This window comes from Callospermophilus lateralis, chromosome 13, assembly GCF_048772815.1.
Source record: "Callospermophilus lateralis isolate mCalLat2 chromosome 13, mCalLat2.hap1, whole genome shotgun sequence".
In the NCBI taxonomy this organism is placed as follows: domain Eukaryota; kingdom Metazoa; phylum Chordata; class Mammalia; order Rodentia; family Sciuridae; genus Callospermophilus; species Callospermophilus lateralis.
In genome coordinates this window covers 107465744-107490235 of record NC_135317.1, presented here as the reverse complement: position 1 = coordinate 107490235, position 24492 = coordinate 107465744, and the positions used below count along the sequence as shown (strand labels likewise).

General features: G+C 39.8%; 1 protein-coding gene across 2 annotated transcripts in view; it reads left to right on the top strand.

Annotated features, from left to right (window-relative positions):
• Nucleotides 1-24492, top strand: part of Pou2f1 (POU class 2 homeobox 1) — a 128994-nt gene that overhangs the window by 102150 nt on the left and 2352 nt on the right. For both annotated transcript variants that reach the window (XM_076873029.2, XM_076873028.2), the window contains exons 9-15: nucleotides 3269-3442; nucleotides 7789-7930; nucleotides 9262-9407; nucleotides 10607-10786; nucleotides 11973-12078; nucleotides 22412-22751; nucleotides 23615-23703. In XM_076873029.2, the coding sequence (XP_076729144.2) occupies nucleotides 3269-3442; nucleotides 7789-7930; nucleotides 9262-9407; nucleotides 10607-10786; nucleotides 11973-12078; nucleotides 22412-22751; nucleotides 23615-23703 (1177 nt within the window). The remainder of the gene's footprint in view (nucleotides 1-3268; nucleotides 3443-7788; nucleotides 7931-9261; nucleotides 9408-10606; nucleotides 10787-11972; nucleotides 12079-22411; nucleotides 22752-23614; nucleotides 23704-24492) is intronic.

Sequence of the window (24492 nt, the reverse complement as noted above, 5' to 3'; positions counted from 1 at the left end):
GCCCAGCAAGCAAGAAATCATGCCCAGTATCTTGAGTCATCAAGGAAATGCAAATGGAGTATCCCTGCACATTCACTAGAATGTGAGCCATGCTTAGTACCAAGTGCCAACAAAAATGTAAAGCAACTGAATGTTTCATGCATTGCTAGTGGTTTTGCAAAGTGGTATACACACTTTGTAAATTAGTTTGGCAGTTTCTTATATGTGTCTTATGACTCCTAGAAATGAAGGCAGAAATGAAAGACCCATGTATATTGGTTATGCAGATTTGTTCATAATCACCCAAAGTGGAAATAAAGGAAATGTCCCTCTGCTGATAAGTAGGTAACATAAACTTTGACTCATCTCTGTGACAGGTTTCTGCTCAGCAGTAAAAACAAGTACTTCTGATAATGTAACAATGTGTATGAATTTCAGAAGGCTTAAGCTAAATGAAAGCAGCCAGATATAAAAGACTGCATGCTTTATGATTCAGTTCACATGATATTTTAGAAAAGATAAAACTAGGTATTGAGACATTCTATCAGTGGTTTTCAGGGACTGGAAGCTAATGATGGAGGTTAATTGCCAAGGCACAAGGGAACTTTGGGGAGTCATGAAACATGTTCGGATCTTCATTGTGTTAGTACTTATGTAACTGTATTCAGTTTCCAAAACAAAATACACCCTTTTATAAGTCAAGTAACAGAAGTAAGGCTGAGATTTTCACAAACACCTACCCTGGAGACTTCTTCCTGGTGTGCATGCTCTGCGCATGATTAAGACTCTCATGGCTTCATCCTGGCTCCTGCTTATTTTACTCCACTCTGCCATTTGTAGATCTGGCCCGGTCCAGCCTGAGGTTCTTGAGTTGGGTATCTTATCTGTAACTCCACTTGGTCCTGTACTATTTGGAAAAGAGGCTACTTGAAACCTGGAGATTAAGTAAAATCTGATAGTTGAGACATACCTCTACCTGTCAGCCAGTGTCACTGTGGGAAATGTGAGGTCATGTAGAATTCTGGTGTGGTTGGTGCTGTGTTCCGCTCCACCAAAACTGCTGAATATTACCCAGTGTCCATATGTCATGAAGATGAACTTCATTACCTTCATGGAAGCAGATAGAAATGAACTTACCCAGTGATGGTGTGGTGCCTGTTGTAGTTTTCTGCATTATCAGTTCCTTGGAGAGAGCCTTGACTAACAAAATCAAGGTCGGGTATATGACTCATCTGAATTTCACAAAGGGAAATTCATAGTCTTTATCTGCAGCCTTGTTCTGTAATCCTTCACCTGGGCTACTGTTCAGCAAGCTGCTGTTCAGCTGAGTAGTCAGGATACAAAATAAGAACAGCACTTCCCGTTAGTGAGTACTCACAGGAGGTTCTAGAGAGTCCTACTCAGGGCTTGTGAGGAGAACACTAGCCTGGCGTTTGTAATAAGAAACTTTAATATTTTCCTTTTTAAGAAAGAGAGGCAGGCAGTGGTGCACCAATTCAGGAGGCTGGGCAGGAGGATCACGAGTTCAAAACCAGACTCAGCAATTTAGCCACTTAGTGAGCCACGTCTCAAAATATACAATAAAAAATAAATTTTGAAAAAGGGCTGGGGATATGGCTCAGTGGTTAAGCACCCCTGGGTTCAATCCCTGGTACCAAAAAAAAAAAAAAAAGACACACAGACAGGGATTAGGGGTAGCTCAGTGCTAGAGGCTGGAGCATGTGCTTAGCATACTCTAGGCCCTGGACTGAGTCTTTAGCACAAAGAGAGATAAAGAAGGTGATAGACTATAATTTTATGTCCCAGACTAAACTTTACATGGAAATAAGTAATTAAACAAAATATAAAGAAGGTGGTAGCAGATTATCAGAAGGAAACTTCTCAGTTCAGTGTTTGAAATAAGTGGTGCTTTCTCCCATTTGAACTACTGAAGATACTGGAAGGTAGGAAGACTTCTCGAACCAAATGATCATTTGACGTTTACGTGCATTAAAGTTAAAAGAAAAAAAGCACATTTGGAAAATTATTTTCATTAATATGATTACACTAAGGCACACACTGCCACATTTGGTAAATGTTTGACAAATACCTTTAAGAACAAGAATGAGGATATCATTAATATATAAGTGGTTTAAGGATATAAATCTAGTTCACATCCAAGAAAATGCAGATAATAATTAACACATGGGGCGATTTCTACGTAGTAGAAAGTAGTAAGGAATACAAGTTACAGCAGAGGTGACATTGAATGTATACCCTGAGGAACAAAACATATACACACTTTGTAAATTAGTTTGGCAGTTTCTTATAAGGTGAAATATATATGTGTCTTATGACTCCTAGAAACGAAGGCACATGTCTGCAGAAATGAAAGACCCATATATATTGGTTATGCAGATTTGTTCATAATCACCCAAAGTGGAAATAAAGGAACTGCTGACACCATCCATGTGGAGGAAGCTAGGTGTCATGTAGTAGAGACTACAGTAGCATATCAAAACCAGGACATTATTTGTCCATTGCCAGAAAAATCTTGTGAATTGATCTTGAGGAGCTGCTTACACATAGATAACTAGATGTGCAAAGTTTTTCCTTGTGGTATTTTCTGTATTATAGAATGAAACAAATGAAAAACTGTCCAGCAATTAAGAAATGGTTAAATAAATTATGACAAAACTGCCTCACTCTTTGAAAAGGATAATCTTGAAGACTAAATCACCATAGAAAAAAGTTAAAACATAATATTACCTGAGAAAGTATAATATAAAATCATGTATCACATGATCATAATTACAGGTAGGGTTAAAAAGTAGGCCTGTAGGTAAAAATTTAATAAATACTCCAAATGATGCCTGTTTAAGTTATTTTAAAGTACAGGCAATTTGTTTAAATTCTCCCCTAAAATGGTCTTGATAGTCTTATAATACTGTCACATTTGGAGATGGAGTGAGTCAGATGTAGTCCCTGCTGTTTTGCCAATCTGTGTGGCAATTCATGAGATACATCTTTAAAGAGACATAAGGATCATGTGCTCATTACAGTTGATTTTATCTGTATGTTTTCAGGTTTTCTCCCTAGACCTGCTTTGCTTACCCTTTGCTGTGATTGCCCCGTGCCTAAGCCCAGGCCGGCCGCTCCCAGTGAACTGTGTGCTACACCCTCTGTAGTGCTCCCTGGTCATCCTCATTCTCCACAAGTCAACTAGTGTCTTAATGTGTTTGGTTGGAGCACGTCACTGTTGTAAATTAAATGTCTTTTGCTTGTTTGTCATTTTGTCCCTTCACAACAGCCAGCAACCCCAACACGCACAATAGCAGCAACCCCTATCCAGACACTTCCGCAGAGCCAGACCACGCCAAAGCGCATCGACACTCCCAGCTTGGAGGAGCCCAGCGACCTTGAGGAGCTCGAGCAGTTTGCCAAGACCTTCAAACAGAGGCGGATCAAACTCGGCTTCACTCAGGTAGGAGGAGACCCCCAGACAGCCTCCTGCTGTGAGTCTAAGGCGCTTCAGGGAACAGGGTGTCCCTCGGCCATGGTGGGTTTTGATTTGACTAAAGATTCTTGTCATATTTAGCATTTGTAAGTTTAGAACGGTATGCATTCAGCTATAAGTTACAGTCATACATTTATGATTTAATGTTAGATAAAACATCCAAGATTCATCCCACAGCCCAGGCCTCTGAAATCACAATCACATTAATAAATTATGAGCATTTGAAAGATTTTATTGGGGGGATGATATAACTGTACTGAAGGTTTTATTATTTGAAGAACATCTGGTTGTGACCTTACTGCTACATTATCTAAGAGTAAAACTTACAGTGTTTATTTATAATAGCTGAAATGGATATGTTTAAAAGGCTCATTTAAAAATGGTTTTTTTCCTAGTGACTTGGGAGGCTGGCACAGGAGGATTGCAAATTCCATGGCCGCCTCAGCAGTTTAGCAAGGACCTAAGCAACTTAGTAAGATCTGCCTCCAAGTAGAAAGTACAGCACAAAAGGGCTGAGGAATGTAGCTCCATGGTAAAGTACCCCTGGGTTCTCTTCCCAATACCAAAAAAAAAAAGGAAAGAAAAGAATAATAGCTTTTGGGGAAGAAGGTGGGGGTAGACACACACAATCTCTCTAAGCCTGTGTTGAAACCAATTAATCAAGTAAGAGTCTATTGAAAATGAAAAATACAAATTAATCAAAATCCAAATTAGTTTTTTCATGTCAGCTAGCAGCAGACTCCCCATTGGAAGGAGGGTACTCGGCAGTCATCTGGGCATCCTCCATTTTCACTCTGAGCACTACCCCGAGTCACACCTTTTATCAGAACAGGAGAAGAGTTCACCTGAATGACCTTGGTACAGAGTGTCAGAGGTTATGAGGTGGAGGTTATGGGTGTTTTTACGGAGTCCGGAAAAATCCTAAAATTTTCTTTCCAGAGAATATAGTTATTATTTGGAATTTAAGCCAACATTTATATAGTACCCTAATTATTTTGTGTTGAAAGTACGAAATGCACCATCTGCTCTGGTGGATCAAAAATCAAGATGAACATCTCTGCTTATAATATTTTAGTTGATGTTTATTTATGTTTTTATAAATGGATTTCTGTTATATTTATTTGGGAATTTATTTTTGTTCAAAGAAAGTACGCATTAGGAACACAATGATTTTTTTAAATAGATGTAATTTTAGGTGAAATTTTGTTACATTTTTGAGGAGTTTAGTTATAAAGAAACAAATTACAATCCAGAAACATTTTAGTACTTTTTAAGCACCTGAGTGATCTGACTTGTTTTAAAAATAAAGCTCAAGATTAAACTGGATTGAAAGGATTAAAACTGGATTGATTGAAAGGGTAAGTTAATAAGCTGAAATAGGTATTAGCATGTTTAGCAGTGTGCCCAGTTTTAAGCTATTAGCACAGCATACTCTTGGGTTTCCTGGGAGATTTTTGCTTAAGTAATATGCCAAGGCTTTTATTTTTTAACATTCACCCAAATCATGGTTCACCTTTCTGCAGCATATGACCCGATACATTGCCAGTGTTTTTTGTTGTTGTGTTTTTGTGTGTGTGTGTGTGTGTGTGTGTGTGTGTGTGTCCCTCCCTCTCCAGGTAAAGGAGTTCTCCTGTGGGCCTGTGTTCTGCTTTATAGTTCCATCCTGTGTTTTGCATTACCATTCCTTATTTTTCAAAATAACTTGGACATAGCAGTTATAGGAGTTTGCAAACCTTGATTAGGTGGATTAAAACACACGTACTGCTGCAGCATGAGAAAATCAACTTAGCTTTTAAGTTACTCACCTTTGTTGTAGTTGTGCAAAGGCAGAATTGTATCTGGTTATTATATTTATACACAGAAGGAAAGTTAAACATTATTGAAACAAATTCAATATTTGTTTGAGTAAATATACATTATTAGAACAATCATGTTCTAATTACATAAGTACTTACTAAAGGATTGCTGTGGGTTTTATTACATTATTATAAAGCATGTCATAAGGTATAACACGTTTACAAAATGTAGTGGATTCATTATTTCCCAGTCCCAATCTTTCTTTATTCCTCTTGCTCTTTTTTAAAAATATTTAGGGGATATAATATAGTTCAGATCATGTATGAATCGGCTGTTTAAAATGTTTGACTTGTGGGGAAGAATCCAAGAGTTTCAAGATCATTTATCCAAGCACATAGCAGAATTTTGAAAATTGATATGTTAACTAAAGAACATATTGATATTTATTCCACCAAACAATTTAAGAGTGGAGTAACATTGTATTATAAATCTCAGTTAAGTGAATTTGCCGTTTATTGGCATGGTTCTAGTTGATGGCACAGCTTTACCAGACACCAACTGAAAGTATTTTTTTATACTTGCTATGATGTGATGGTTTTTTTTTTGGTTTGTTTGTTTTGTTTTTTTGGTACCAGGGATTGAACACAGGGGTGCTTGTCCACTGAGCCACATACACAATCCCCACCCCCCCCCTTTTTTTTTTTTTAATATTTTATGTTCTTATTGAGTTGCTTTGGGCCTAAGTTGCTAAGACTGGCTTTGAATTCACAGTCTTCCTGCCTCAGCCTCCTGAGCCACTGGAATTATAGGCCTGCACCAACACACCCAGCTGGCATGATTTTTTGAATAGGTATTTTTTGCTTACTTGTCAAAATTATTACTTTCATGATTAAATATTACAGGTATTTGTAAAAAATTCTTAGTGAATTTTTCCACTGTATTTCAGAAAACATTTTTTTGTCATCTAACTGCTACTCAGTGTCATACTCAAAAAATTGCAAGTTTAAGTTGCCCCAGTTTTTTTGAAACCATAAACTTAAATGGATGGAGTGTCCCTGGTGTGAATGTGTAGCAGCACATGGGCCTAAGGTCAGTGCCTGACCCGCAGCAGACACTCCAGACACTCGGGAGTGCCCCTGGTAGAGGAGCGCTCCCTCTGTGCAGCCTGCCCCGTCCGGGTCCCTCCCTCCCGTCTAATTGGGAGGAAGGTGAAGAGCAGTCCACTGCAGTGGAAGCCACAGCGTCTGCCCAGCACCAACAGAAAGGGAATGTTCTGATGAGCTGCAGTTTTAGTTAATTTGATGTTAAAGAATTTTAATGTAAATAGCCTTGTATGGCTTGTGGCTTTCATATGGGAGTCCTGGGCTGTAGATCACTTGAAGTTTAAGTATTCTCTATGCCTCATTTTATTCACATTTGTGTTCTGTGAAACTTTTTGTCAGGAGTACTTCACCTGTAAGAAAATGGAGTTGGGCAGGGGGAGTTCTTTCTTTTCCTCAACTACTACCTGATGCAGATGCTGATAACAGTATAGTATCCAGAAGATGATGGGGTGGGTCACAGGTAGGACAGTCCAGTTCAGTACCAGTGTGGCCAGGATAGCTGGGAGCAGGCTGCCTCTTGGGAGAGTTAGCTGCTGTTGCCTTTTGTCCCTGTCACTGAACTAATTGAAATGAGTGGATACCTCATTTAAACTCCATGAGCTTCTGCCTGTTAACACCCGGCCTTTTCCAGCTTGAACAGGGAAAATCCAGCTGGAAGAAAGGCACGTGCACATTTCAAAGGTTCCAGGTGCCTGGTGAAAGACACATTCTGTAATACATTTAGGAATCATTGTTCTCTACAGCCACCAGGTTTCCAGGACCCATGAAGCTTTGACTAAATGGGTCAGACCTCTCTACTGTGAATTTCTGTCTCTACAATGGTTACAAAAGTGATCTTTTTGAATACCTGTTTTTGTAACCAACTTTGAAATCCAAACTAAGGGTGAAAATTGATCCCCCCCCCCCAGAGCTTCCAAAAATACTTTATAAGAAAAAAATAAAAAGAATGAAGGATCATTTGTAATTTTTGAAGTGTGTTATGGGAAGTTTGATTAGCTCAGAAATGCCTGGGGTTATCTGGACAGTTATACCTAATCCTGGTAGGTGATACAGGTGAATTGATTTTTAAAGATTACTTATATTACTTTGGTTGCATTGATTAAGAATATCACCCTGTTTTAGAGACTTACAGAAGTTTTGTTATCATGATTATCATATAAGATAGCAAAAAGAGATTCAAAATGGAAAGTATATGGGGCAGAGTTGAACACTGACATGGATTAAAGCCCTGCAGAGTCCTCCTTTATAATATTGTGCTCAGCTTAGGGGTGGAACTTGTGCAGGACCCAGTAAAGAGAATGACTTTTGATTCTTTGTCTAGAGCAGTTATTGGAGCATCCCCCCAGAATGAAGGATTATTAATGAGATGAACCTCTCTTCTTCTCTCCCCATTTCCTGCTCTGGGTTGTGCAGGGTGATGTTGGGCTTGCTATGGGTAAACTATATGGAAATGACTTCAGCCAAACTACCATCTCTCGCTTTGAAGCCTTGAACCTCAGCTTTAAGAACATGTGCAAGTTAAAGCCACTTTTAGAGAAGTGGCTAAATGATGCAGGTAAGTGAGGTATAAAATATTTCTTCAGTGTTCATTGGAATTTTGTATAAACTATAGAGTTTTTAATTTTTACTGTACAAGTAGTACTACAATTTTTAAAAATATTTTAGTTATACAAGGACACAGTATCTTTATTTTGTTTACTTATTTTTATTTGGTGCTAAGGATCAAACCTAGTGCCTCACATGTAAGAGACAAGAAGTCTGTTTCACAATCCCAGATGACTACAAGATTTTGAAGCCCACTAATTCTGGGAGGATCATAAACTATGGCTATGTAAATCAGAGAGCTAATTCTTTTAAATATTCTAATAATGACAATGTAAATAATAAGCAATAATTTTCAGCTTTCAAATATCTGTTGTGTTTGAGCCAGGATTGCGACGTGCACTCAGATTTGAGGAAGAGGAGAAGGCGGCTGTGTAGTTAGATAAAGTTCAACAGATTTGTTGCTTCTTCCTTGGGGTATTATCATAGAACTTGTTCCTGGTAACACTTCTGCTTTTATTATTAAAGATGGCACATATTTTATACAAAAATTTGGGCTTCTAGTCTTAACTATTTTGTGCCAAGATTTCCTTTTGGAAAATTGGGTTTTAAACCATAGAATGATAAACCATGAGAGCCAAAGGGAACCAGAAAGGTGCCCTAGATTATGGTTCTCTTTGTAGATGTGAACAAAAATCAGGCCTTTTGAAAACACAACTTTGGTCATTTCAGTAGCCTTGGGTGAGCCATCATAGTCCTCCTGAGTATCCCAGGTGAGAGCTGCTGGTCTGCTCTATCTCGTTCTCCATGTAGTAGAAAGAAGTCCAGAGATGAGTTTGCCATACTGTGGGTCGTTAAGCTATTAAATGACAGAACATTATTTTAACTAAGGAATTTACAAGTAGTCTTTCTCTCCCCGCCCCCATATCATATAAATAAAATGAAAGGTCATTTATAAGATAAATATTATATTAAACAGTCAACAATTTCCAAGAGGCTTTCTCCCTTTTATCCCCTTTTATCGGTTTTATAAAAAGAAGAAAACATAAGAACAGAACTGAGAGAGATCTGAGTCAAAACATAGGAATAGTAAACTTGTACATTCTCAGAAAGAGAACCAAAGTAGTAGTGTGGTGGCTCTGTAGCCAGCCATCCTGGGCCAGACAGAGAATGCCAGTACGAGCACTGAATCCATGTGGTGTTGTGATGTAGCTTGGGTGAAGACCTCTTATGCTAGGATGTAGTTTAAAATGTTTTATCCGTTTTGTTGGTGGGGTTAACATATGTGTTGTGCACACATGACTCACATCTGAAATCTTATTTCTATTTTATTAATTCTTACAGAGAACCTCTCATCTGATTCAGCTGTCTCCAGCCCAAGTGCCCTCAATTCCTCAGGACAAGGAGTTGAGGGCTTGAATCGTAGGAGAAAGAAACGCACCAGCATAGAGACCAACATCCGTGCGGCCTTAGAGAAGAGTTTCTTGGAGGTCAGTAAGGGTCTGCTTTTCATGTGCATGGAATTGTCTGTAGTTAATGTAGGACACTTACAACATAGTGGAGAAAATGAGACAAGCCAGCTTATTTACCTCGAAGACAGACCAGAGTATGTGGACTCGAGAGAGTTGGTGGCAGCCATGTGTATGTGTTCTGTGCGCAAGAGGTGGCAGTGACCTGTAGGATGCATGGCAGCTACCTCTACAGCCTAGAGAAGATGGTGAAAAGCACTTCAAGTTGAGGAACTGCCTGGGCTGCACCAGTGAGACACCAATGGTGGTTGGATTCTAGCGTCTGTGTGCTTACAATGGTAGTTTGGGGCCAAATACTAGAGATCTTGAAGTTCAAAATAACTCTGAAGACATTCATTATGTCTTGTCTATCTCTCTCTCTCTCTCTCTCTCTCTCTCTCTCTCTCTTTAGTTATACATGGACACAATTTCTTTGTTTTGTATTCAAGTTTATGTGATGCTGAGGATCAAACCCAGTGACTTACATGTGGGAGACAAGTGCTCTGCCACTAAGCCCCAATCTCAGCCCCTCTCAGCATCTCTTTTGTACTAGGGAATATTATAATAAAAGCTTCCAACAGAATTCTGACTTCTTTTTTTTTAATATTTATTTTTTTATAGTTGTAGGTGAACACAATATCTTTACTTCATTTTTATGTGATACTGAGGAGCAAACCCAGGGCCTCACATGTGCTAGGCAGGCACTCTAACACTGAGCCACAACCCCAGCCCCCAGAATTGTGACTTCTCTAGTTCAAAGGATTGAGAGTCAGGTGCAGTGATGCGCACATATATGATCCTAGTGACTTGGGTAACTGAGGCAGAAGAACCAAAATTTGAAGGCCAGCCTTGGCAAATTAGACCTTGTCTCAAAATAAAAATAATAGAAAGGGCTGGGGATGGAGCTCACTGGTAGAGCACCCCTGGGTTCAATCCCCAATATCACACCCACTCCCAAAATTAATGCACCTTTATAAATAAATATTGTATCTAAATATTCAAGAATAGCCTATTCTAAGTTAACATGAGCAGATCATTAGAAATTGTATCTATATCGAAAGTGGCCTAATATGGTCATAAGTTCCCGACTTCATTTTCTGACTTGCTTTTCTCTATGATTGTATCAATATCATTTGTTCAAAAAGTTATTCCAAAAGATGGGATTTTTTTTTTTTCTTCAGAATCAAAAGCCTACCTCGGAAGAGATCACCTTGATTGCTGAACAGCTCAATATGGAAAAGGAGGTGATTCGGGTGTGGTTCTGTAACCGCCGGCAGAAGGAAAAAAGAATCAACCCACCAAGCAGTGGTGGGACCAGCAGCTCTCCTATCAAAGCAGTTTTCCCCAGCCCAGCCTCACTGGTGAGAGCAGAGATGGCAGATGCGGGCTCGGGGCTCACTTATGATTTCACAGACGGCTTCTGGCGTCAGTTTATTTTCTAACAGGAATTTATTGTATATGTACAGCATTCATATTGAATAAGTGTATATAAATTTATATTTCAGATATTCCCAAAACAGTGAAATTGGACATTCTAATCCAAGAAGTTAATGGTCTTTCTTATTTTTTAAAATGAACAGTTTTAATTCTTTACCTATTTCATTGCATTTTCATTGTTTTTGTCTCTGGTATAGTTTATTGGGTAACCAATAACTATAACTATAGTGGTAAATTTTTTTTAATTATCTCAAAAAAAATTAATTACTCTTGACTTATATTAAGGCCTAAAGCCTAATGTTCTACAGTTATTATAATTGAGTGATAGTAAGTTCCCAGGTAAACTGTGGCCTTGGCTGTGCTCCAGCAGTCGCCCCAGACCTTCACTCTCACATGCATGGTTCTTCATAGACTACCTCCTTGAGTAACTCCTGCTGTCCGCACTTAGGATGGTGTTCCCAGAGGGGAGGAAATGTAGTAGCCACATGGCTCCCCTGATTTCTAGGGCAATCATAAATGTGACTGCCCCTGAGGGTTCAAAAGGTAAAGATTGTCGAGTTTGCATTTCTCTTTCCTTTATTGTTAATTTGTTATTTAAATAACATTGCATTTAGGAAGGTGTTTTAACCTAAAGTCAGCATTAAAAGCACATGTTTGGTTCTTAAATGGCACGGCTAAAACCTTTAAGTTAGGGTTAGATAGCTGTTATGAATGAAGAAGATGGGCATTAGGTAAGTTTTATTTTGTGTATGTGACTATTTGTTGTTTCACATTTATTTGTATTAGAAAGAAGACAATATTTTTTTATTTAAAACTCCAGAATTATTTTGTTATTTCAAAAAGAAAGTTTTTTAAACATTTGCTTTGCAGTCTTTTTGTATGGTATCAAAAATGAGACAATCTTGCCCCCACAGAATCAAAAGTAAAAGTTATACAAGAACTTCAGATTCCTGATCCTGCCAAGTCATTTTCTTGTTTAGGTAAAGTGGATAATTAGTATACCATTTCTTACTGACTTAGCCTGTGTCTGACTCAACATTATTGAAACCTAAGCATGTCTCAAGGTTTGAGTTTGAGTGCTTTCTTTGTGTCTTTGTGTCTGGCCTGTAGGTGGCAACCACACCAAGCCTTGTGACAAGCAGTACAGCAACTACCCTCACAGTCAACCCTGTACTCCCCCTGACCAGTGCCACAGTGACCAATCTCTCTGTTACAGGTAAGCAGTAGCCACACCTGTGGTTATTAGCACCTAGTCAGCCTGTGATAAGTTTCCCTGATAGTCTGCCACTAAATTGTCAATTAAGGCTCCAACTAAAGACACACATTGCTTTTTTAAAAAGTTATTTATGGTCAAATGCCTGGGCACTTGCCCATAATTCCCGCTGCTCAGCAGGCTGAGGAGAAGGATCACAAGCTTAAGGCCAGCCTGGGCAACTCTGGAAGGCCCTGTTTCAAAGTAAAAGAGCTGGGGATGTGGCTTGGTGGTGGAGCACTTGCCTAGCATGTGTGAGGCCCTGGGTTCAATCCCCAGTGCCTGCCACAAAGAAAGTTAACCTGAACTTCAAAAAAGATCCGGTATGATCAATTTTCGTCGGAAAAAAACAAACGCTTTCACCCAAGGATTTTCTTACCTCTTCTTTTTTTTTTTTTTTTAAACATTTATTTTTTAATTATAGGTGGACCCAATATCTTTATATCATTATTTTTATTTTAATGTGGTGCTGAGGATAGAACCCAGTGAGTGCCTCATGCATGGTAGGTGAGTGCTCTACCTCCGAGCCACAATTCCAGCCCTTCTTACCTCTTCTTTCCCACATTAGTTCACCTCCTACATTGTTCCCAGCATTATCTTTTAAAAACACAAACATTTTTTTCACAACAGTCCTTTCTTCACAGACCTTTAATATCTATGGCTTTTTGTATTCCTCAAAACCTCCAAATTCATCAGTTCATAGATTATTTTCATTCTGGACCTTGGCCCATTCCAACCAGCACATGGGAGGCCTCCATCTATACCTCTGTACACTTTCTTACAGCCTGAAATGTCTGTCCATTGTAGTTTGCAGTTTTGGTCAGATTACAGGTCAGTTCTTTTTAGAAGTGTTCTTTAGCTTGCCAAGGAAGCTGTTCATTGCCACTTACCTGTGTTATATTTTAAAAACCTGCCTTTCCCAGTGGGCCTTTGTACTTCTCAGAAAATCTCAGCACTGTGTTCTTTTTGATGCCTACCTGACTCTCACGGTAAAATGAATAAATGTTCTTTTCTCCTTTTGTCCTCCTTTAAGAAATAAATTTCCCAATACATTTAAGATGATTTCATATTGTCATCAAATATTTTCATGACACATGATGTATAAGATATGCCATAATTACTCACCAAGTCAGTGACATGCTAGTAAGTCACTGGGTGGTTTGTGATCTTTCACTATCAAACTTGATTTGATCTAGAATTGAGGTCTTTGGTTTTCTTCACTCACGTTTTCGACTGTGTTAACATGATATAAAAATTCAAAATGGCTTTATGCTTTATTACATTTCTAAGTTATTAGAAAACTTTATTTTTTTTTATTTTAAATAGCACTTGTTGAATTATTTTGAGTGTTAGATCTCTTTGAGAATTTGAAAGCTGTGGACTTTTCCCTCCCTCCCATAAAATAGACATACTCACAAGTTTTAGTAAAGTCTAAGGCAGTGTGTATGTAATATCCCCCGTCAGTGTCCTCCCTGTCTCCAGCTATTCATGGGTGCCTTAGGAGCCTACACACTCCAGGTTCAAAACCTTTGGTCAATATGTCCACACTATTCAATACTGTGTCTTGCTAAGCAAACTGTTAGAGGCAGATTGGCATTGTGCTAGGCATCAGCAAAAGTGCCTGCCTCTGATAAACTGTCTCACCCTACTGTTATCTGGAAATTGTGAACTGGACTTCACCTTCCCAACTAGTTATAAATCACATTGTGTTAGACCTAAAGATAATTCATTTTCTGCATAGAGACTCCTAATGGTCCAGATATTAAAAACACATAGCTAGGGCCAGGTATAGTGGCACTTTCCTATAGTCCCATCAACTCGGGAAGCTAAGGCAGGAGGATCACTGGAGCCCAAGAATTCCAGGCCAGCCTGGGCAATATTATGAAAAACCAACTTTAAAACACACACACACACACACACACACACACACACACACACACACATATTTACAGATTTCTTAAAATGTGAAAAAAAAATCAAAGTAATTTTAAGAATCTGTATATACTCAAAATTAACTGTAAACTATAAATTTGTATCCATTTTTGGATCACATTTTCTTGAATTCAGTTACTCAGCCCATGTATGTGGATTTAATGGTAATTGTTTTATGAAAGGTTGATAACTCTTCTTGGAACGACGAATTTTTCTTTAATTATTAAGAAATTTATCTTACAGAAAATTCAAACAGGGAAAAACATCACAGCGAATACTATTCTTGCTTTTTCTTCAAAATGTTTTATACATAGAGTCTCAGTGATCTTCTCCCAGTGTGGCATTCACATCCTTATTATGATACCCTAAGTAGAGGACCCAGCTGTGCTGGGCCTGAACATTTGCCCCACAGAAACTGTGAGATGATGAATCATGTTGTTTTAAGCTACTGAATATGTGCTACTTTGTTATACAACAACTGAAAGTAAATATAATAATATATTTGCCTAGGTATTGTACAAGGCCAGGTCATAATTGAATCTACAGGAGGAAATGTAATCTCATAGCATTGTTGCATTATAAAAAGATTACAAGAATTGGAGTCAAATGAGTTTTGCCTTCTTATCAGCTATTGCTCAAAGTCATGCCCCATTTTAATTTGTTATTCCTCTTTGGACTCTTTCTTTCTTATTTAACCTCTTTTCCTTGGACATTTCTATATGCCTTTTCTTTTTTTCTGTTGACAAAAAAAGTAGTATATTCCTTCACCATGCTATTTATTAAGGACATCAAGTGTCATCTTTGTACAACCTGTCTAATGCAATCCATCTCCTTCTTGCAGACTTTCTTCTTGGGTTCCTACAATTGCTTGTTTTAATTTCAGAGAATTCCTAAGTGTTATAATTTATATAACCAGTGTCCCCTAGAAGCTCATATAAGAACATTCAGAGGTGAATGCCAATCGGTGATGGGCATTAGCTGAGTGGTAACTGAAAGTGGTAGGATGTGGCTAGAGGAGGTGGGTCATGAGGAATGTGCCTTGGGGTATATATTTTGTGTCTGGCAAGTGGAGACACTGTTTCTTGGTGGCCCTGTCCTGACCTGCTTTCCTCTGCCACACTCTACTGCCAGGATGTTCTTTCCGCCATGATACTTTGCTTCACCTTTAGATGCAAGGAATGGAGCTAGCTAGCTGTGGCCTGAGACTTCTGAAACTGAGCCCCCAAAGCAAATATTTTTTCCTCTAAAATTGTTCTTGTTAGGTCTTTTAGTAACAGCAGCAAAAATGCTAACTGAAACACTAAGTTAAAGTAAATGTCTCTTACATCCCATGTCTTCCTCTTTGATTCCTTTTTGTTCAGAACACATTCTCAAGTGATCTTTTCCTTTACTTAGACTATTTGGGAAGTAAAATGTATAAGTACAGGCATACCTGAAAAGTATTTGTCTTCATGATTTTTATTTTTTTTGGAGTTTGTCTAGTAATAGAATTCTAGGTGAAAAATTATTTCTCCTTTGAACTTTGAAGATGTGTTATAGCATCCAGTGTTGCCAGTGAAGTCTTAACTTCAGTCTCTTAATAGGTTGTTTCTTTCACTGTGAAACATTGAGGAGTTTCATACTTCAGCGTTCTGAAATTTTCCTAGAAGGTTTCAAGCTGTAGGTGATCTCATGAAATCAGAAGGGAGAATAGAGGAGTACAGGAAGGGGAATGGAAGGGTGGTGAGAGGCCAGAATGAAATTAACCAAACTGCATCAAGTGCCATGAATCTATCACCCTGAATTCCACTCTTGTGTATAATGCACTAATTTTAAAAATAAATTAATAGAAGGAAGACCAATAGAGTAGTGGAAGGGGCTCTGGGTGAGGGAGGAAGGTGGGAAGGTACAGTACTGGGAACTGGAATGGAGCAAATTATGTTAAGAATGACTATAATGCACTAATTAAAAATTTTTTTAAAATGAAGTATGGATACTTAAATTTTATCCTCATTGGCTGTCAGCAAGCACTTTCAATCTGAGTTCGTGTCATGTTCTATAAACAATTCTGGCCATTTATCGTTGTTTATAAAAATTGTTCCTTCTGGCACTAGCTGCATTTATTCATTTTGTATCATTTCTTTGTGCTGTTCTCCCCCCCCACCACCTTTTTTTCTGGTATTTTTGAGTTTTTTTTATACTGATGAATACAGGGCCATATTTCTTACTGTCAGTAGCTTGTGGGTTTTTCCTGCCATCATGTGGCTTCTGTTACTCAACAGTCTGCCCCCTGAATGGAAGGGCTAGCTATGAGTGTGACCAAGACCAGCCAGACTATTTCGGGGTATGCAGGTGGGAGTCAGGAGCAAGCAGGGCTTCACACCTGCACTTCCCCCAAGGCTCTTTACTTGTACATGCTCATGCCTGCACCAGGATCTAACCGCCCGTCCTCAGGAGTAGATGACGTGTGGGAGGTCCTAGAGAGAGAGAGGCCCAGTGTGGGAACAGTCCTTCAGTCACCCTCTTCTCTGGTCCTGTTTCCTACTTCTGCCTCAGCAGTACCCAGGCTCTGAGTTTGGACTCTTCTCAGGGCTCCCTCTAAGCGATTCATTCCCCCTTCATTCCGCAACCTTCTCCTGCGCCCATCTGGACCATCCTTAGTCTCCACCACCCAGTTTCTTTCTTCTCATTTTTGCAAAAGTATCTAAATCTTATATCTCATATCTAACCCCAGAACATATTCCCTTTTGTGTTGCTTTGCTATCATTTGGAATTAATTTCAGAAGCAAAGAGAAAACACATATACTCAGTCTACTCCTTTTAAGAAAAATCTTGTTTGATTGTTATGGTCGTCTTTATTTTCCCATGGTGCTTGGCACATAAAAGGCCTTGGTAAACATTTTTAGAATGGATACAATGATTAGGATTATATACTCTTCCAGAAAGACACGTATCTTAGAATCTTGCAAAAATGCCACTGTCGTTGATAATCTGAACTAAATATGCTCTGCCTCCATTTTTTTTTCCAAAATGTGTTTTATAATGGACAAAAAAAGTTTATTATTGAACAATTTTAATCATTTAGTTACTTAACAACAGAGTCCCAAGATGCAGGAAGTAAAAGTGATAGAATTAAAAGGAGAAATAGGCAATTCAGCAATGTAGTTGAAAGAATTAACATGGCATTTTCAATGCTTGTACTATGTACAAAAAAGTTTCAAGGATATGCAAGACTCGAGCAGGGCTGTCATCCAGCCTTTCCTGACTGCCGTGAATGTGAAAGCGCATTCTTTTCAAGTACACAGAGAACATACATCTCTTCCAGGAAACAGAGGAAGAAGGACACTTTACTTGTAAGAGGCCAGTGTACCCTAGTACCAAAGCTCAATAAATATGTCACAGGAAAAAATATTACAGACTCATGTTGTTGGTAAAAATAAATCCAAAAACCCTAGCAGAATCTTACCCAAGAGTGTATGGTTAGTTTAACCTGAACATCAGTTAACATAATAGATTTGTGGTTATGTCTGAACTGTCCTCCAGGGTTCATGTGTTAAAGGTGTACTCCCTTTACAGCAGTGTCCACAGGTGGAACATTTGGGAAGTATTTGGATCATGTGGACTTTAACCTCATTAGCGGATTAACCCTTTGGAGGTGGTAGAAACTGTAGGAGGTGGAGCCTCCTTGGAGGGAGGGGTCCTTGCTGGTATGCCCTTGGATCTGTATCCGATCCCAACCCCTCCCTGTTTCTCTAGTCCTCATGGAAAGCTCCATACCTTTCCTCTGCCACACCCTTCCGCAATGATACTCTGCCTCGTGTCAGGCATGAAGCAATGGAGTCAGCCTACCATGGACTAAAACTTCTGCATCTGAACCAAAATAAAGCTTTCCTCCTTTAAGTTATCATGTCAGGTATTTTGGTCATATTGACAAAAAGCTGACACAACAGTAAAATAATAGAAAAGGGGCAAAAACAGCAATGATCATCCTAATAGATAAAGGAGAAAGTATGTGATAGAGTCCAAATCCATTTATGATAAAAATCCTTTGGCCTGGACCAGAAGGAACTTGCCTCATCTGATAAAAAGCATCTCCTAACCCTGAAGCTCACACTATGAGAGACTGGTAAAAGACTGATGCTCCTCCACCCTTGAGATTGGGTACTCTCAACGTTTAACTGGAGATAGTAGCCAGTTTAGTAAAGGAAAAAAGGATTAAAGATATCCCATTTGGAAGAAAAGTTAAATTGCCTTTACTTACATTATCCTATGTGTATAAAAAAAATCCCAAGGAAAAATGTACGTCTTAAGAATATTGAGTCATCTAACCTCTGAAGGGTTGCTATTGCGTATCTTTAGTTAATTAGGCCTTTAATTCCTCTTGGCTGCCGCAGTCTGGCTGGGCACAATTCAGGAGCCACTTGTCAAAAGAAACTAACTTTATTTTTAGAACTACACACGATAAACAAAACAGCTCCTCAGGAAAAAACCCTCAGAGCCCAACTGCCACCACCGGCTTCCCACAAGCCACACACCCCAACAACCTCTTCCTCCCACAGTCCTCCTGCTCTTGAGGCCGATTGGCTGGGTCGCATGGGCGGAGCCAAAAAAGTCCCCCAATGAGCAGCTCCGTGGTCTGAAAGGGCAGGGAAACAGCCCAGTGAGCATCACCGCAGAGGAGCCAATCAGCTAGATGTTGCTGGGGCCGCTGTGAGCCAATCATCAGCTGGCAGTCTGAAAGTTTGCTGGGGCCCCTTCGGCTGTGGCTCTCAACACTTGGCAAAATTTTGTAGTTTTTATTTCAGAAGTTTTGTATGTCTTTGATTAACTTTATTCCTGGAAATTTGGAGTTTTTCTGTGCTGTTGTGTGTAGTAATTTTAATATGTTTATCTCCTGAGTGATTGTTCCTAATATGTAAAAACTTCATTAATTTTTCTTATTTATCTTGTATCCAGCCATCTTTGCAAAATACAACTTGTTCCTTCCAGAAATTTTAAAAATCCTAAGAAATTTATTATAAAACTACTAGGATTTATCAATAAATTCACTATTGCAAGACACAAGATCAGTATATAAAAATGAAACACATTTGTATATGCATACTATCAATGGATGGTCTGAAAATGAAATTAAGATAATTTATACACAGGTTCAGAGAATAAAATAGTTATAAATTTAATGACGAAAGCATAAGACTTATGAAAACTATAGGTTGTGGAAAATCTAAATAAGTAAACATTTCATATATCATGTTCGTGGTTTGGAAGAGTCGGCATTCTCAAGAATGACTGTTTCTTCAATTTGATTTATAATTTCAACACGATCAGGTCACAATTCCAATAGATTCTTGTTTGTTTGTTTTAGAGAAATTGATATGTTCATTGTAAAATATATGAAAGTGACCCAGAATAGCCAAAATAACTTTGAAAATAATGAAGTTAGAAGACAAGTGTGTCCAGATTTCAAAGCTTACCATAAAGTTACAGTCATCAAGACAGCAAAATACTGGCACAAAGGTGGATTTGGTGGAACAGAAATACAAAACCAGAAACAAACCTTTAAATTTATGCTCTGTACTTTGGTATTTTTTTATCTGTTTGTTTTTTGTTTTTAACACAAAAATGAAAGAGAAAAGAGCCTTCAACAAACATTTCTAGGACAATTGGATACCTGTATGCACAAAGATCAGTTTAGACCTTTACTTCTCATCATTTACAGAAATTAACTAAAATGGGCCAAAAGCATAAATGTAAGAGCTGAAACCTATAACCTTCTATAAAAAGGCAAGAGAAGATCTTCACAGTTTTGGGGTTAGGTAGGCAAAGAGCTCCCACAGATGCTGCACCAAAGCATAAGCCATTAAAAAAACGCAACAACAAAAATGAAAGCCCAGCCTGGTGGCACACACCTACAGTCAAACTCATAATCCCAACAGCTTGGGAGCCTGAGGAACAAGGATTGCAAGTTCGAAGCTCTCCTGGGTAACTTAATGAGGCCCTAAGCAACTTAGTTGAGACTCTGTCTAAAAATTAAAATAAAGCAGGGATGTGGCTCAATGGTTTAAGCATCCCAGTACCAAAAAAAAAAAAAAAAAAAGGTTAATTGAGTTTCATCAAAAGTAACATCTTCTGTACAGCAGAAGACACCGATAAAAAAGTGTAAACACAAGCCAAAGACTGGAAGAAAACATAAGGAATTGGAGCTATTCTTTTTTGGGGGGTGGGTTGAGGCCCTAGAGATTGAACAGAGCTTTGAGGATGCTAGGCAAATATTCTACCACTGCCCTGGCAACTCTTTTTTTTTTTAATGAGCAAAAGACTTTAATGTGCATTTTACCAAAGAAGATGCATGGCGACTAGTGGGCTGTGCTGGGCTTTGCACACAGTGTCCCAGCTTCTGCCTGCCTACCTGCCAGTCAGGTGATGGCACCTCCCGTGGTTGTTAAAGACATTGAGGCTCTGTAAGCCTAAATTCACTGATCAAAATTGCCCAAGTAATTCTGTTGCCAAGACGCTGGGGCCATAAAAAGTGTCTTTGAGTTGAAGCATGACTCACTGGCTGGGAGAATTAATTTGAAGATCATGTTATACCATGTTGCTTGTGTGACATTCACATTGGAGATACTAGACTGTGCTTTTAGAGTATTACAGCCAAAAGTAAAACAACTCCAAATAGTTTTTATTTCTAGTCCAGATTAAGTTCACCCAAAAGAGATGGCTGCAGTTTCTCTCTGTAAACCTATGGATTTTAAGGAGATACTGGATGATTTGAAATCGGCAAAAGGAAACAGCCATTTTAAGCTATTTGACCTGAAGACATAAAATGGACAGTTTTAGTTTCAGAACTTTGAAAGGGGAGTGGGTCTGTAGGTAAGATTGAACTAGGTAAGGTGAAAATTTGTTCAAGAAAAGATTGAAAGTACATTCAAACTTCTTAGCAGTGGAAGAAAAATAAGAAGAGACACTTACCTTCCTATAGAACCAAGTCTTTGGGGAAGAGGATCAAGTGGAGGAGTGTGTAATGAGTCTGCCAGGCACAGGGTGCAACACAGCCACAGGGCTCAGCGATAGGTTTAAAACTGAAGAGAGATCAGTGAAAATGGAGTGAATGATGCTTCCAAAGATGTTATTGCACTAGGGCAGCTGCAATAAGAAGGAATCACCTTTTTCACATTTTCCCAAAGGTAGAAAGGAATGAGTCCTCTTAGGCGTGCAATGATATGGCTGGCCCATGGAGCCAGAGGCCACAGAAGTGCACGGGGGCAGCACTATGGGAAGTGGGAAGGCAGTCCCTGCTGGCACAGGGACACCCGAGCTCACCCTAGCCCTGTGACAAGGGAAAGAGCCTGGGGAGGGAACATGAGAGAACTGGCCTTGAAGGTGTTCAGAAGACAGCTTCAAACAGATCTGGAAAGACAAACCCTGTTCTACACAGGATTTGGGATGAGGCCATTACAGGAGAAGAGAGTCTCCTGCAGCTCAAATAGAAACAAAAAATTACTTTTACCTGAGATTTTTTCCATTTAGGTCTGAGATACCTATTTTGACTGGTCTGGTTCTATTATACTGCATTGTCTTCCGTATATAATTTTGTTTGTTTGGTTTTTGGTGTCGGGGACTGAACCCAAGAGTACTTCACCACTGAGCTACCTTCCCAGCCCTGTTTGTTTATTTTTTAGATAGGGTCTCTTGAGGCTGGCCTTGAACTTGCAATCCTCCTGCCTCAGCTTCCCAAGCTGCTGGGACTACAGGTGTGCCCCACTGTGCCTGGCTTACATATAGTTTTTGGGAGATTGGGTTTTGTTTTGTGTGGGTCGGTTGGTTGGTCTTTTGGTTTTTTAAGTTCTTTATCCTGAAAAGGTCCCACTTAGGTTTTTCTTTACCCATATATGTAGTTGCTCATATTCTAGTGCATAAAAGGTTTCGCCAAATTAAACCCTGGCTGGCTTTAGACAGCTGTTTTTGTCCTGTGTCCCGTTTCCTGACAACTGACGTCAGAGGGCCTGTCCTACACCGTCTCCTATAGTGAGTGTCTGTAGGTCAGTTGGCGTCTTCTGCATGGTGGGAGGTCAGCTTTCCTGCTTCAGGCAGGGTGGCAGCATTCTTTAAGTCACGCTCGCCTCTGCGCCCCAACATACCAGCTCCGAGATGTATTCCAGACCTGTGGTGTCCAGCGTGACGATCTAATTACATATGGTTTCATTATTTTTGTTTTGTTTTGTTTGGGACTGGGGGTTAAACCCAGGAGTGCAACCACTGAGCCACACCCATTTTTATATTTTGACACACAGTCTGTCCTTGAACTCGGCCTCCTGACGGTCTGGGATCACAGGCATGTGCTGCCTCCCTGTCCAGAATGTCCTTCTCTGACCAGCTCTCTTTTCAGGCACTACAGACAGCACCTCCAGCAACACAGCAACAGTGATCTCCACCGCACCTCCAGCTTCCTCAGCAGTTACCTCCCCGTCTCTGAGTCCCTCCCCTTCTGCCTCGGCCTCCACCTCTGAGGCATCCAGTGCCAGCGAGACCAGCACAACACAGACCACCTCTGCTCCTTTGTCCTCCCCTCTTGGGACCAGCCAGGTGATGGTGACAGCATCAGGCTTGCAGACAGCTGCTGCGCTCCAGGGAGCAGCACAGTTGCCAGCAAACGCCAGTCTCGCTGCCATGGCTGCTGCTGCAGGGCTCAGCCCAGGCCTAATGGCACCTTCACAGTTTGCACCTGGGTAAGGAGTGTCCTCATTTTGTTCACATCTGAGAAACAACTGGGAAGTTGTCCAGGAATTGCTTATGAGGGAGACTTTTTATCACTGTCTTTTATGGTGTGGGGGCTCTTTAAATGGCCTGCTCTGTGGTCATACAAGGACCTTGGTTCCAGAGTTGAGCCCAGGTTGCTCAGCACTCAGGTAAGGGCAAGAGCCACACCTTTCTCTCCACTCGAAGACCCAGAGCACCTAGTCACTGAGCATCTCAGCATCTCAGTGATGGGGCTGGGAAGGAAGCCCAGAATTCCTGACTCTCTGTGCTTTCTCCACTAAACACTCAGCTATCTTCTTTCTAATTCTCAAACATGGTAAGAGAAGCAGTAAGAAGATTCCTGATTTTATGTTATTTTTTTAAATATTTTTTTAATTGTAGGTGGACATAATAACCTTTATTTTATTTTTATGTGATGCCGAGGATCGAACCCAATGCCTCACGCATGCTAGGCAAGTGCTCTACCACTGAGCCACCACCCCAGCCCAATTTTACGTTATTTTTGTTGGGCATATTATTGAGAATTCCTTTCTCTGAAGTTTTTGTGTTGTTTGTTTGGATTTTTTAATTTACTTATTTATTTATTTTAAGAATGACATAATTCAAAGAAGAGTCAAAGTAACTGTAAAAGTCATGTGTTTATGCAGACCATATAACTTTATGGCAAGTAAGCCTCAAGGAAAGCAGGAACTCAGAAGCAGCCAAGCATTAGTGTAGGGAGAACTGCTCCATGTACTTCCCCACCCCAGTTTTTCTTTCTTGTTCTTTGGGGGTGTTGTTGAGCTGACACTGCATCTGTGTGTAATAGTGTGGCCCCTATTTTGACTTGCAGAGGTGCCTTACTCAGCCTCAATCCAGGGACCCTGGGCGGTGCTCTCAGCCCAGCTCTGATGAGCAACAGTACACTGGCAACTATTCAAGGTGAGTCAGGAGTCTTTCCTTGGTTAGCTTGTGCTGGGGAGATGGGGGCAAGGAGCCTGCTCTGCTAGAGGTGAGCTTGATGGAGGGATGGTTGAATGCTGACTGGCTTTTTCTCGAGGACTATTAAAATATCCTTGTGAAAAAGGTTTGTGTTAGTTTGTAAGAAGAATACCCAGTTTGGTATATTTTAAGAAACCAGGACTTTATGCTGATGTTTATTTTCTTATGTGAATAGACTTGGAGGCAGATTTTTTTTTTCCTCCAGATAAATTTATCCAAGTGCTCATCTCAAATCTTTCTCAAGGCAAATTTGGCCAAGTAAAAGTCCCAGCCCCACCCTGCCCCTGAGACCGTGGGTGGACAGTCCTATGGTGAGTGGTCAATAGAGCACATGGGGCGGATTTTCAGGACATTTTTATTTTATTTTATTTTATTTTATTTTTTAATTTATTTTTTAGTTTTTGGTGGACACAACATCTTTATTTCGTGCTGAGGATTGAACCCAGCGCCCCGCGCATGCCAGGCAAGCGCGCTACCACTTGAGCCACATCCCCAGCCCAACAATTTTATTTCTTGAATGAACATCAGGGTAGAAGGCTCATTCGGGTTGTAGTGTTGCCTCCAAGCCTGTGCTGGGTCCCTGTATGCCCTTCGAGGGGCATGCATTCCACATCAGGAAGGGGTGGTTGGTCCTGCTCTGCATCTGTGTTTCATGTCTGAAGGGGCTGTGTGATTTAGGAGAGCATCTCCATATTAATCAGAACACTGTTTTCTTGACTACTTAGTGCT